This window comes from Chrysochloris asiatica, unplaced genomic scaffold (genome assembly GCF_000296735.1).
Source record: "Chrysochloris asiatica unplaced genomic scaffold, ChrAsi1.0 scaffold00227, whole genome shotgun sequence".
NCBI classification, from domain to species: Eukaryota; Metazoa; Chordata; class Mammalia; order Afrosoricida; family Chrysochloridae; genus Chrysochloris; species Chrysochloris asiatica.
In genome coordinates, this window is record NW_006408745.1 from 1,546,539 (window position 1) to 1,561,708 (window position 15,170).

The following is a 15,170-nucleotide window of genomic DNA, read 5'->3' on the forward strand; positions in this document are numbered from 1 at the left end:
TCCTGTAATGGGGGGGGCGAAGGGGGGTGGGTCTGCACAGCTGGACCAATAAGCAACATCAAGATAAATGGAGATTATATTGAAGTTGTCAAGGATTTCATGTACTTGGAACTTCAATGTCCATGGAAACAGCTGTCAAAAAATCCAAGGCTGTATTGCTTTAAGCAAAGCTCTTGCAAAAGATCCCTTTAATATTAAAAAAAGCAAAACTGTCAATTTGGGCACAAAGGTACACCTGACCCAAGTCAGGTACAGTTACCTCATATTTATGTGAAAGTTGGACAATGCATGAGAAAGACCAGAAAAGAATTGATGTCTTTGAATTATGGTATTGGTGACAAATATTGAATATACCTTGGATTACCAGAACAACAATCACATCTGTGATGAAAGAAGTATAGCCAGGATGCTCCTTAGAAGCAAGGTTGGCCAAACTTTGTCTCACATACTTTAGACATGTTATCAGGAGGGATCATGCTCGGTAAAGTAGATGGTCAGCACAAAAGAGAACCATCTTTAAAGAGATGGATTGGCACAGTGGCTAAAACAGTAGACGCAAACATAGCAGTAAGTATGAATATAGTGCAGGACTGTGCAGTGAGTGAGAACCAACTCATTAACACTGAACAATGATGACGTAGTGCCATCCCCTGGAGAGTACCACCATTCTAGATCTAGAGAGTTGCTTTGTAGTTCAGTGTCCTAGCAGGAAACATGGTGCACACAAAAGAGTACTTGAAGAGAGTCTATTAAAATGGACAGAGTTAAAGGAAGTCCAAAGGAGTAGTGAAATATAGCAGGGATTGAAACCAAGAAACTATTACCAGCCTATGCCTAAAGGAGTAAGAAGAAGAAATTTCCTGAACACATCAAAGTCTATGTCTTTGGGTAGGAGAGAGCAAACCAAAAATACCATGGTCTTCAAAAATGGGACTCCAGCCTCTGCCAGCCTGGGCCCAATAGGAAAGTTATGTTGTTATAATACTTAGATCTCTGTCTCCTCCCCTTCTTTGAACTTCTGCAGGTAACTTCCCACCATTGGCAGGCTGAAGCCAGAGGGTAGGGGGAGCCTGACTGATGCAATCTAGAGGGGTCAGGCCCCTGAGCACAGAGCAAAGTTTAGATAATTGAGAGGGAATCTGAAGGGAAAAAAGAGAATAGTCACTTTACTTTGTGATTTTGGACATTAGAGTAGTTTCTATTTGGTTTTCTAATAGAAGAATACAACATTTTATTCATTCTATACCAACTAATATTTTTTTGTTCAAAAAGACTAGAAATTTGGAGCTACATTCTTTTATATCGTATATGTTGTTGTGAGGTACCTTTGAGTCTGTTATATATCACAACAACCCTTTGTACAACAGAACAAAAAACTATGCAATTCTGTACCATCCTCACAATTCTTGTTCAGTTTAAATTCATTGTTGCAACCACTGTCACAGGCCATCTTGCTGGGGGTCTTCCTCTTTTTCACTGACCCTCCACAGTAACAAGCATATGTTTGTCCAGGGACTGGTCTCTCCTAATAACATGCCCAAAATACGTGAGACTATGTTTCAGCATTCTCATTTCCAAGGAGGGTTCTGACTGCACTTCGTCCAACACAGATTTATTCATTCTTCTGACAGCCCATGATCTATTCAATATTCACTGACAATACCATAATTCAGAGATATCAATTCCTCTCCAGTTTTGATTATTCATTATCCAGCTCTCATGTGTATATGAAGTGGTTGAAAACACCATGACTTGGGTCAGACACACCTTAGTCCTCAAAGTGACATCTTTCCTCTTTAGCTCTCTAAAGAAGTCTTTTGCAACAGTGTTTCCTAATACAAAAAAAACCAAAAAACAGAAGAATATATATCCTGTGTAGAATATAATACATGTTCTTTTTTATTTCACCAGACATTTATATTTTTTATAGCACTATCAAAACATTTTTTATTTTGTTTTACCCTGATTACAGCAGAGAAGTTTAATGAAGAAAAACTGTATTGCTGTATCACCTGAACATTTTTAATTCTCCTCTAAAACAAGGAAGAAACAAATACATATTAAAGAAAAGAAGGGTGAAACATTTACACTTGGCAATATTAACATGTCCAGATTATGGAAAAAAGGAAAAATGAGAAAAACAGAAAATAAGGCAGAATAACTAATAGCATAATTATCACCAGGATAAACAGAATTGTTCAAATGATCGCATATGATGCAGGCCAGCCAATCACTTAGTAGCAGTAGGTCTATGTTTGGGTTAGAGAAAAGGAGTAATAAAGCTGATGTCTCTGGGCCACATGCACATACGCATTTACACTTTTGCAATGGCTTGAGAACCCCCAAGGGACTGACTGCTCTAAATAAACCTCATTTCTAATATATTTATCATCCATATCAATTTCATATTAAGAATGCTGCATATTCTGATTCTATGAGTCCTCTGGCAATAGTCAAACAGTATTTTCATTTGCCAGCTCTCTCATTTTGAGATAAAGTTCTCACCAGTTGTCAGAGCAATATATCCCTAAATGTGAAACGTAACATATATTCTGAGCTATCATTTTAAAATGTGAAGTGTTGAATGATAAATGTTCTGTTGAATCCTGCATCTTAAAATGTCTATTATCTTTAGAGTTACTTTCAAAGACAGACTTCAAAAAATAATAATTTAGGTATATGTGCTATTCACATTCCTGGAAATGATTTTATATCATTAAACTTCTGCATAAATATGCTTCAATAAGCAATTAAACCTGAAGACTCCAGTTTGCATTTTAATCCTCCCTTTTCTCTGTGAAGTCATCACAATCATGTACCTTTGATCTTTCAGTCATTTCTGGCACCAGATTCAGATATCACAAATGAACAATTATTACTTAATGGAATGGAATTCAAAGACAATGGAGTCTAATGAAATGGGGCTTTGTCTTAAACAAAAGTGAAACGTTTTCTAATAGTTGCAAAGAAAATGTTCTAAGCACATTAAAGAAATCAATTTACGAGCTGAACATCTTGAGAGCTCTTCTTTATGGACTTCTAGACATCAATTGGTTTTGAATTTGGAATTTTTTTCTTGAAAAAATAAAAACTGCTACTTCAGGGATCCTCTTACCATTTTTTTTCTTTGAACCATGTTTTTTCTGCTCCACAGGCTGTTCCACCTCCCAACTTTGAGATGCCAGTCTCCATCCCAGTGTCCAGTCACAACAGTTTGGTGTACAGCAACCCCGTCAGCTCACTGGGAAACCCCAACCTTTTGCCACTGGCCCACCCTTCTCTGCAAAGGAATAGTATGTCTCCAGGTGTAACACATCGACCTCCAAGTGCAGGTAACACAGGTATGTCCTAATAAGGACCTCACGTTAACAAGTCAGTAGAAGGCACCAAGACAGTTTAGTCAGCAAAATGTCAACTTTTTTCAGTTTTCCATTTTTGTCTCATCATTGTTTAACCTCTACCCACTACTAGGTCCTCTACAAAATAAAGTCTAATCCTTAAATCCTTCTAGTGTTATCTACAGTTTACCTTTACAGCCTGTATTTGGCCAATCCCATTATATGGCTACATTTTAACCATGTACTTTCTCAAGGAGGGTGCCAATTATGCTGTCTCCATGTTTTTGCTTATGTTCCTCCTCTGCGTAGAGTGGTGTCATTTTCCCTCTTTTTCCCAGAAAGATAACACCTCCACTGTGAAACCTTCCTTTTTGTTCATGTTTCTTATCAATGATAATTTTTACTCCACTTGGTTATTGTTAAGATATTGTGGACTCTGCTCCAGACCACCTCAAAAAACGAATATTGCAATAAAGCGAGTCTCATCACATAATAAAAAGTTATGTTTACACTATACTATAGTCTATTCCGTATGCAATAGCATTATGAAAAAGTTGGAAATACTGTGAGAATTACCAAAATGTGACACAGAGATACAAAGTAAGCTTATGCTGTTTGGAAAATGGCACCATTAGGTTCGATACAGGGAAACCACAAATCTTCAATTTGTGAAAAATAAATGCAGTATCTGTGAAGTAAAATGTTGTTGTAGTTAAGTGACTTTGACCCCGTATAGAGTTTCGAGGAGCGGCTGGTGGGTTTGAACCACCAACCTTGTGGTTAATAGGCCAATGTTTATCCTACTGTATATCAGACCAGGATTCCCAATAAAGTAGAACATGTTAAAACAAGGTATGCTTGTATTTTGGTCAATTTTTAAGTTATTTAGACACTAACTTGCCCCAGAAAGGATTTAAGACACAAAGGCACACTTATGGTATGTTGTTGTTGTTGTTGTTTTTAAGTGCCATCAAGTTGGTTCTGACCCATAGCAAACCTGTATAGGTTTTCCGAGGATCAGCTGGTGAGCTTGAACCACCAACCTTGTGGTTCAAACCAACTTTGCAGTCCAGTGCCTTAACCCACAGTGCCACACCAGGACGCCCATAGTATGTATAAATGTGAAGCTAAAAAAAAAATTGAGTCACAAATGAGCACATAATAAACACACATACAGTTGCTACAAATTTGGCTCCACACTTCTTGCAGATCCTTGCTATTCTATAATTTAACATAGTTCCTGAGAAAATAATTCATTATTCAAAAGGAATTTGATCATTCTTAGTACTTAGATCAAATTAGAATTTTATAGAACATGCCTCTTTGCCCACTGGATTTGAAGATCCTTGTAAACAAGAGTGTACTGTTGATTTGCCAGGCTCACAGGAGGAAATAAGGAAATGTCGATTGACTATCATCAAACCATGTCTTTGTATTTCCAAAAGAAGCATGAAAAATAATTGTATTTCTAAATCATATATAGCAAACAATTACATATTGAACTTATATTTTTAAGAAACTACACCATAGGAAGTTCTAAAATTTCTTAGGCACAGAACTATTTAGAGCATTTATTCACAGGTAATTTTTTCCTTTATAATAATTAAATACCTGCCTTTATATATAAAATACAGTAAAAGTCATGTTTTTAAATTCTTGACCAATCTTGAATCTTGTAGATGCATTTAAAGCAGTTTGATGTACCATATTCTCTACTTTTGAATATGTTGTTTGAAATATTTCTTAATTTTCAGTATCCATATATATTCCTTTCAGATAATACTAAAATTCAGTTCAATTCCACATTTGTTAAATTCATACTCATTGATTTTTTTAAATGTTTTATTATGAATTATATGATAGTTTACATGGGAGAAGTTGCTCAATGATGTTTTATTTTCAAGATATTCTTTGATTGGAAATAATAAACACTTTTAAAATGTAATGAACATTTCAAAAATGAACAAATAATTATAGAGTATCACTTGAAAGCAATTAGAAATTAATCTAAATTATATTCTCATTATTATCTTTCTGCTAAATATTTTTCTTTAAATACTAAAAATAATTTTTTGTATTCAATGTCTTACTGAAACATCTCAACTCTCATAAACAAACATTGTCAAATTTTAATGCATTTTCTTAAGTTAGCAATGAATAAGCATCTGTTCTAAATTTGTGGCCAGTGAAAACTTGTTTCATCTTATTAGGTAATAAATAGTAAATTCATTGTTTGTAGATTCGTGAAATGGCCAAACCCCTAAGTAATTAGCATTACACAGAATTAATTGTGTAAAACATATCTACAAAGGACTAAACACCAACTGTAGGGTTATCCAAGCATATGGTAGACCTTTTTGCCAAAATGCTCCTTATAAGTAAGGATCTTTCATGCTTTGGACATATTATCAGGAGGCACCAGTCCTTGGAGAAGGACATCCTGCTTGGTATAAAGAGGAAGAACCCCAATGGGATGGATTGCACAGTGACAGCAGCAGTAGGCTGAAGCATAACAAAAATGTGAGGATGGTGCAAATCCAGGTAGTGTTTCATTGTGCTATGCATAGGGTCCCTAGTGAGTCAACCTACACAATGGTATCTAACAGCATCAACATAAAACGTCTATTTAGGAAAAATTAAACCTCAAAATAATAAAAAGGCAGAGACCATTCAAAGACTGTATTTTTAAAATGTAATCCGTATAAAAAAGAGAGAGACTCTGATAAATGTCAGTGATTGAATGTATTTTTAAGGTTTGAACACAGCATGCCACAATAAAAAAAATGTCAGCTGTTACATCTGACTGAGGCAATTCTTTGCAATTTTGTGGCTTTTGGGAAAGGACAAAATACTGAGATTGCTAAAGGCAAAGTGTTTTGCTTAGTGGGTCTTTAGCCATTCTCCTTTTGATCTTTCTCTTTAATCTATAGGTGGTCTGATGAGTGGAGACCTCACATCCGGTGCAGGCACCAGTGCAGGTAAGCAGAGACTTCAGTACTTGCGATATCATGGTTCAGGGTTCTTCTAAGTGATTGGAAGGAAGGAAGTCTTTTGAACAGAGTAGAGTTGAGCGGTCTGTGAGAGGCCCCAGAAAACACTGAAGCACTTTTCTAAAGCTGTCTAGAACGTGTTGTTAAGTGCAGTCAAGTCGATTTCCAGAGGACCAGCTGGTGAGCTCGAACTGCTGACTCTACAGTTAGCAGTCCAGTGTTTGTCCTATGGCTCCATACCAGGACTCCACCAAGAACTTAAAGGAAGAGTGTTTGTTGACTAGAATTTTCCTTACTAAAACGTCAACTGGTTAACATAATCCGAGAAATGAGGGTTCTGGCCAAATTAACTTAATCCTGGATACCATCCCTAGACACTAGAATACCTTTAGCAAGCTATAGCATTTGTGTTTTCTGTTTGAATCATTTCACATTAAATGTATGTCACTTTCACAACCACCAAAAGAATACCAAAAGGGAATACATAATTCCTAAAAGAGTATATAATAGAATGGAAGGAATAAGATTCTTAGAACCATTCAACAATACTGCTAATAAATGCAGCCACATTTGGTATTAAAATGAGCTCTTGGAGAATATGAATGTAATGTACCACATTAAAGCCCCTTAAATAGATTTCAGTTGGTAAGAACTTCTTACAGTACGGCCAGTGGTCTCAGAGTCACACTTCTTCAGGAGTTCCATGTCAATTCCTAATATTGTAATTGTTGAGAGATTGATATCATTTTCAATACAGAGGCAAGGCAGTACAACGCTTTTAAATGCCAACCGTAGTTCACAATTGGCATAAGAAGTAACCATGGTAATTTCTGCAGCTGAAACATGCTATACATTTATAGTAGTAGGAGGCAGGCATGAATGACACAAGGTTATGTTTGAAATGTCAAAAAAAAAAAAAAAATCAAGTTTATTGAAATATCTATGGACAGTCTAATTAAAATATTTTGCCAGGGTCAAACATAATAGCTTGCTAATTATAAGAAAGAAGGTAAAGAAAATTGGCATACAAAAACACTTTTGTAAATATATCCATTTGAGGGTAATATTTTTCACTTCTGATGTTGGCTCCTCATTAAGTCAGTGAATGATAAAGAAATAGTATTAGAATTTTACAGTGAATTGATAAACAGAATAAATGGCACTAACTTCCACTATTACCTATCTTTTGAAAATTAGGTAGGGTCAAGTTTATACATAAACTCAAAACACTATCTTTCTGGACACTAAAATAATCAAATGCTCAGTTTATTTCTCAAAAAAAAAAACCCACATGATGATTTGATTATGTACCATGGAGTTGGTTCCAAACTCATGGCAACCCTGTACAGTGTTCCCAAAGCTGTAAATCGTTACAGTAACAGGAAGCCTCATCTTCATCCCATCGAACTGCTGGTAGTTTTAAACTGCTGACCTTGAGGTTAGCAGCCCAATTCATAATTACTATGCTACCAGGTTCAGTTGCTTCAAAAGTACTTACTGATAAATTAACTCTCAAAGCTAGAACAAGGTTTCTTGAATTCAAGTCCCTGCTCAACAGTATGGTTTGAAAGAATGGTGATAACTAAGAATTGGATCGTCACAGACAACAAACATAATACAGTTGATCCTTGAACAACATATTTTAACTGTATGTGTCCAATTATACATGGATTTTTTTCTGATAAATATGTTGGACCTTTCTATGATATAGGTACTGAAGCTAAAGCAAATGGTGGAAGGAAAAATACAGAAATATTTTTGAAGAAATGAAAAAAGTGAAAAATTACAATGCATTTCCATAAAATTACACTGTGTGCACCTGCCTCTCATACCTCCCCAAACACATTCTCTACCTCTCTGCCTCTGCCAGCAAGACCAACCCCTCTTATTCTTCCTCCCCCTCAGTCTACTCTATGTGAAGACAATTCATCTTATAAACAAACAACAAACATTCAGTATCAATACAGTTGTTGTTGTTAGGTACCACCAAGTCAGTCCCAACTCATAATGGCCCTGAATAGAGTTTCCAAGTAGTGACTAGTGGGTTGGATAGAACTGCTGACCTTACAGCTTATTCCACAGCACTAAACAAGGACTCCATATAATGCATATAATGTACAAAATATATGTTAATTGACTACGTTATTGGTAAAGCTTCCAGTCAACAGTAGGCCACTATGAGTTAAGTTTTTGGAAAGTCAAAAGTTATATGTCAATCTTCAGTGATGCTGGGGTTGGCATCCCTCATCTGTATGTTGTTCAAGGATGAACTGTGTAAGAAAAATGATTCCGATTTATAACGTTTTATCCAATATCTCACTGCACTAGTTTGTTTGCTATTTTGAGAACAGTCAGTAGTAGTGATGAAAGGTATTGCATGTAGTAAGAAGAAGGGGGAAAAAAACCATGAGGGAAGCAATGGGTATCTCAATTTTGATGGAAGTGGCTGCTTGTTACTGCTTAAGAGCTATAATGCTTTAGAATCCTATATTGAAAATAAAGAGCATTTGGTTGTTCAATTATGCTGCCATTGTCAATTCGCTGACAATCCACTAAATCTAATGGCCCACAGGGGACAGAAAAAGAGACTCAGACTGGTAAGCATAAAAGTTAGCTATGTATGGGATGTATCATAGAACTAAAAAGATTTTAAGAGTTGAGCTAATCCATCCTCATACCTCAGGACCATTACAAAAAGCATGAGAATCTTCTACTTCAAAAATAAAGAAAAGGGGAAAAATAGAAAGAGATTTGCACCCCCCTGATGATAACAGATATCTTGTCTTGTAATAATGTGCATATAACTTTCAAAGTTTCTATATAGTCACTTATCCATGTTTTAAAAATAGAGGAAGGAGCCATTTCTGACTCTGGTTCCAAGGAACACCTGTTGCTGATGCCATTTAGTCTTGAGCTTAACTGTCACATCCTGCTCACAAGTTCAGCCGTCTTCCTCTTCTTTCTCATGCTGGCCAGTATCATATGTCAAAGCCGAATATATCTGTGCTGATGTCAGAGAATCACATAACACCAGGGGGAAATGAGGCCAGCCAGAATGTCTTTACATTTGCAGAAAAGAAAACTAAAGCAAAATGGCCAAAAGAGATCTTCAAAATTTGGAATGTTGTCATTGAAATTCAAGATGCTAGATAAAGTTAGGAATGGTGAGGCCAAAGAGCAAGACTTGGCAATCAAGTTAAATAGTCTTCAGTCTTGGGAAATATTTTCAAAACCTTAATTTTACATTTCAAGTCATGGTGGTGGTCGTGTACCATGGAGTAGGTTCTGACTCATAGCGACCCTGCATAGGGTTTCCGAGGCTGTAAATCTTTACGGGAGCAGAGAGCCCCATCTTTCTCCTGTGGAACCACTGGTAGTTTTGAACTTCTGACCTTGAGGTTAGCAGCCTGACTTGTAACCACTATGCTACCAGAGCATATCAACCTGTAAAATAGTAAGAAGATGACAAGAGGAAATAAACTTAACAGTTATTGTATGCCTATAAATACCAAGGGGAACAAAGTGACTCTGTAGGATAGACACTGGACTGTGAGCCCCACAGGTCAGTGGTTCGAGTCCGTCAACTGCTCTGCTGGAGAAAGATGAGGCTTTCTGCTTCTGCAAAGATTAATAGTGTAGGAAACCTTACACAGGGTTGCTATTAGTTGAAACCAGCTTAACAGCATTTAGCAACAACAACAATAAATACCCCCCCCCAAAAAAAAAAGTAAGCATCCTCTTTTTTCAGTTCAGTTCCATCATGTTGTTATTGTCATTAAGTGCCGTGTAGGGTTTCCAAGGAGCAGCTGGTGGGTTTGAACTTCTGACCTATCTCTCATTGTTGTTTAGTGCCATTGAGTCGACCCTGTATGGAGTTTACTAGGAGCAGCTGATGGGTTTGAACTGCCATCTTGCATTTCAAACTGACTTGTGATCTAGTCCGTTATCTTGCAGCACCATACAAGGACTCTCTATCAATCAGTTCGTTGTTTTTAAGTGTTGTCGAGTGGATTCCGACTCATAGAGCCCCCGTATAGTGCTTCCAAGGTGTGGCTGATGAGTTTGAACCTCCGACTTTATGGTTCAAAATGACTTTGTATTCCAGTACTTTATCATACGGCACCACACCAAGATTCCGTATCTATCATAGAGTATAGCAAAATTTCCACGCAGTCCCTTATCCATCCTTCTCCCTCATTCCATCACCCGGTGAGTTAACCAAATCTTATGAACTCTGCTTCCAAGATATTTACTAAACATTTCTCATCGTCCTGTTAGACTGTTTTGGTTTGTTGTTGTTGTTAGGTGCCATCGAGTCGGTACCGCCTCTGTATGCACATCAGAACGGAACACTGCCCAATCCTGGGCCAATCTCACAATTGTTACCATGCTTAAGCCCACTGATGCTGCCACTTTACCAATCCATCTTGCTGGGGCCTTCCTCTTTGTCTCTGACCTTCCACCTTACCAAACATGATATTCTTCTCCAGTGACTGTTCCCTCCTGACAATATGTCCGAAGTATAAGAGATGAAGTTTGGCCATCCTGGCCTCCAAGGAGCACTCTGGCTATACTTCTTCCAACACAAATCTGTTGGTTCTTTTGGCAGCCCACGGCACTTTCAATATTCTCCTCCAACACCATTAACACAAAAGCATCAATTCTTCTACAGTCTTCCTTATTCACCATCCAGCTTTCACATGCATATGAGGTTATTGAAAATACCATGGCTTGGGTCAGGCACACCTTAGTCCTCAAGCTGACATCTTTGCTCTTCAACACAGTATATAAAAAGATCTTGTGCAGCAGATTTGCCTAATGCAATACGTCGTTTGATTTCTTGACTGCTGCTTCCATGAGTGTTGATGATTGATGAAGTCCTTGACAACTTCAATCTTTTCTCCATTGATAGAATGTTGGTTTAGGCGCTTACAAACATCACAGGATGTTTCCAAACCCTACTAATTCATTTCCTTACTTCACATTTCACCTGCTTTACTTTCCTCATGACTGCTCTTTGCCAAAGCCATAAATTAAATACAGAGTCCAATTCACCTGTCTGAAATTCAACAATGGCTTCCCAGTTCTTCAACCATGTGTTTCCTGTTTTGGGACCATCCCTACTCTCTCCAGTCTTATCTTCTTATCCTCTACCACTGCCTCAAGAACCGTGAAATCTAATTCATTGCTTACTGTTCACTTGATAAAAAGTAACTCAATCATTCTAAAAATATAATTCATTGCTTACTATTCACTTGATAAAAAGTAACTCAATCATTCTAAAAATATTCCTTTAAATCAAAAACTCACATTATGCCCTTTCTACAGATAGCAAGACTGAGTGCAAAGAGATTAAGTAATTACACAAGGTGGAGCCCATCCCAAAGCAAAATAATTAAGACATGACAGAGATACTAAATCTATGTTACCTGAATAAAGGAAAAGTTCATCTTCTAGACATAAAATTTAGTAATATTTATGTAAAAAAATAGACATTCTAATTCAAAGAAATTATGTAATTTCAAATAGGAAAATATGTACTTTCAACCTGTAATTCACAAAAATTGGATTGTTCTACATTACATTCAATGACTACCTAATTATCCAATTAAATGGTTGAGCACCACGGGTCAATAGAGCAAAGTTAAAGTGACTTCTCTAACATGCTCTACCTTTTCTAACATGGAAAATCTAAAGCATTGACATGTGGAAGTAAATAGGAGTTGTTATCTCAGATCAACACAAATAATCTTTTGAAATAATGGGCCTCTTGTTGCTTCAATTGAAGTAACTTCAAAGACAAAGGCAAATAGTAATGAAGTAACAAGATGGGGTTGTAGTTGGTATAAAAAATATACAGTCATTCATCTTAATACATTAGTAGTAGTGACATTTATAGATTTCAATTGAGTTATTCATCTATTTATCCTTTTTTGTCTACAACCAAAATCAAAGTCACTGCTTTTAAAATTACATTTTGTCATATCTCTATGCATTAAAGCTTTTGACATGCTAATCTTAATGATTATTGATGACTGTAAGATCAAGTTCAGTTGAGTTTTGTTTTAATCATTAAGTTTAATAGAAGTAACCATTAGCACAACAGTGCCTTGTATTGGATTAGTCACTCTTCTTAGTATACTTAATTTTCACTTTTATAACAAGATGTGACTTTTATTAAGTTGATACTACCAGTATGCTCAAGGAGTAACTGACTCTTGATTGAGATTCCCACCCCACCCCCCCAATAACTTTTCGGAATCCCTTTGAAAGTTTAAGAGAATTTTATACTCTATGTAGCTATTTGACAATAAGGCAGAAGAGATTTATGTATATTGGTTAATAATTTTAATTGGCATTTATTGTAAATTAGATATAATTTTATATAAAAAGAAACTAACAGCTGTTTCCTTATTTTGATTGTTAATTGTTTACTATTTTATGCATTTGGTTGTCAAGCATTGTCACTTCTGGAATACTTAATTTATATCCGCTAAGTATGTGGGGACTTGGTACTGGCAGTGTACTGCTTTGGATAAATTCATGAACAGTGAATGAGGAGACTCAGAAAGGATTCCATCTAGTCAGATTGTGGGCAGTAACTTAGCATCTTTGAACATAGTACTCATTTTGGGGATAACACACAAATAACTGTAGGGTCCTTTCACATGCAAAAATTTTACAATCATATAATCATAAAATTAAACTTAGACAACGTTGTAATTCATTTAGCATTAGAAAACAAAAAGTATCATGTTATAAAATAGGATTATGTGGGAAAAGGTCTTAGGATCATAGGATAATCAATTATTGTCTATCAGCATCGTTTTGCCAGTATTTGTTTTTAGGAATACTTATTTTAAAAAATTTGGCTGACTTTCTTATGAAGCAGAAAGTCTTCTCTGTAATTCTTACTCAACAATTTAAATTATTGGTGAAATTGTTAAAATCCCAGTCTAAAAAATTGGCTTTTATGAGCATGCATTTTTGTTGCCTAAGAAAACACAAATCCAGATCACAATATTCAAGAAAGGGTGGAGGATTTTAATTAAACCATTAAATTACTCTCTAATAAGAAAACTAGTTTCATTAGCTGTTAATTGCCATCAAGTAGGTTCCAATTCCAAGCGACCTTGTATAGAGGTTCTAAGTAGCAACTGGCGAGTTTGAACCACCAACCCTGCAGCTCAAACCAACCTTTTGGTCCAGTGCTTACCCTACAGCCCCACATCAGGACTCTTTCTCTTTCTCATAGAAAGGTATTATTTTCATTTGACTCCCTGACGTATCTTCAAACAGCAAATGAAAAGAGAAATGCTGACATTAGTAGTTGGGTTCTCATTTTTCAAGTAGTATTCTGTGCGCTTGAATTGTTCTGAGCTAAAACTCTGAATTCATTCAATTTTACATTAGGAGTCAATACAAACAAAGCTCCAATAATATAGCTTTAGTATTATTATCCTTTGAGATTAAGTAACAGTGATATACTTATCTAAAATCAAGACTTAGTAAAGGAAAAAAAATTAGTCCTCTAATTGGATAGTTGACAGCGTGTGATGTAGTCGTGGTCAAGAAAATCAGTACCTACTTCCCATATATACCAGAACTGACAAATTATAAACAAAGCAGTACCTTGACATCAGTCTTTATGAATAATATCACACAATCTGCTTTCAACCCTTTTTTCTGGCTTTAACTCTTAAAAAAGTGTGATTTTTGAGAAGGAAAAACATTTCAAAATGCAACATCTTAGAGCGTATTTAAGGAGTCCTGATAGCACAATAGTTAAACACGTGCCTGCTAAGAGAAAGGTTGATGTTTCAAATGCTCCATGGAGGAAAGACCTCGTGATCTGCTCCTATAAAGATTGAAGTCTAGAAAACCCTGTGGGACTATTCTCTGTCACATGGGGTTGCTGTGAATCAAAAGCAACTGGATAGCAACCAACAACAGGGAGACTTTTAGCAGATTTGAGAGACCTTTGTTTATTATGGTTTCTGGCTTCACAAATTGTGTCTCTCTTTTTACTATTCAGTAAAGCATTGTGAAAGAAAATCCACTCATTTCCCATTGATTTAACTGAAGAGTGGAACTGTTGCAAAAAAAAAAGTGTTCATTTTTAATATTAAATTTAAACAATTAATGTTTTCCCCTAAAATATTAGCTCTATTCAAAATTATTTTTTTCCTACTAGCAATCTGTTTTCCTTATACACTTTTGATTTCTTTATTTCCTATTTTTGGCATCACCATAGGATTTTATTTGGAGATCATATGGGAAAAAAAGTACTTTTCATAATTATCAGTGATGTGAAATAGTGCACCAACAGACAGCAGATGCTGAAGGAGGGATGTGGTTAAAAAACCCCTCTTTTGGAAATCCATTTACCTACCAGGGACTTTCTCACATAGTACTTCAAAGTTTTTGGTCAAGAGTATAATTTATAGTTTTTTTTTTGTCAACAACTGTCCGAACTATGTAAAATCACTTAGATTTTGCAGTTAGATGTATATCGTATAGTTTTCACGTAGCTCTCAACTCAAAGAGAATATGGTAACATTACAGTCTCATATTTGAAAGACTATTAGCTAATTTAAAGGAAACTATTGCACTAAAACCAAATGGTTTGTTTTAAACCATATCCTAAATATGTGCCCATGGAGTGCTAAGTGTCTACTGAATTTCTTCATTATTTTAATTGCTGTAAGTGACATTTAATTTAATATTTAACCGTTTTTTGTTTTTTTTTAACACAGTGCACTTTCACTTTCATGACTTTAGCTCCCTGTTACCTCCCCTAGTTGTGTTACAGAACTGATTACATTGTATTTGTATTCTGAGA

The 15,170-nt window shown here is 35.9% G+C and overlaps 1 protein-coding gene across 8 annotated transcripts in view; it reads left to right on the forward strand.

Annotated features, from left to right (window-relative positions):
* Window positions 1–15,170, forward strand: part of MEF2C (myocyte enhancer factor 2C) — a 131,162-nt gene that overhangs the window by 92,652 nt on the left and 23,340 nt on the right. For all 8 annotated transcript variants that reach the window (XM_006873181.1, XM_006873179.1, XM_006873183.1 and 5 more), the window contains 2 exons: window positions 3,155–3,341; window positions 6,269–6,316. In XM_006873181.1, the coding sequence (XP_006873243.1) occupies window positions 3,155–3,341; window positions 6,269–6,316 (235 nt within the window). The remainder of the gene's footprint in view (window positions 1–3,154; window positions 3,342–6,268; window positions 6,317–15,170) is intronic.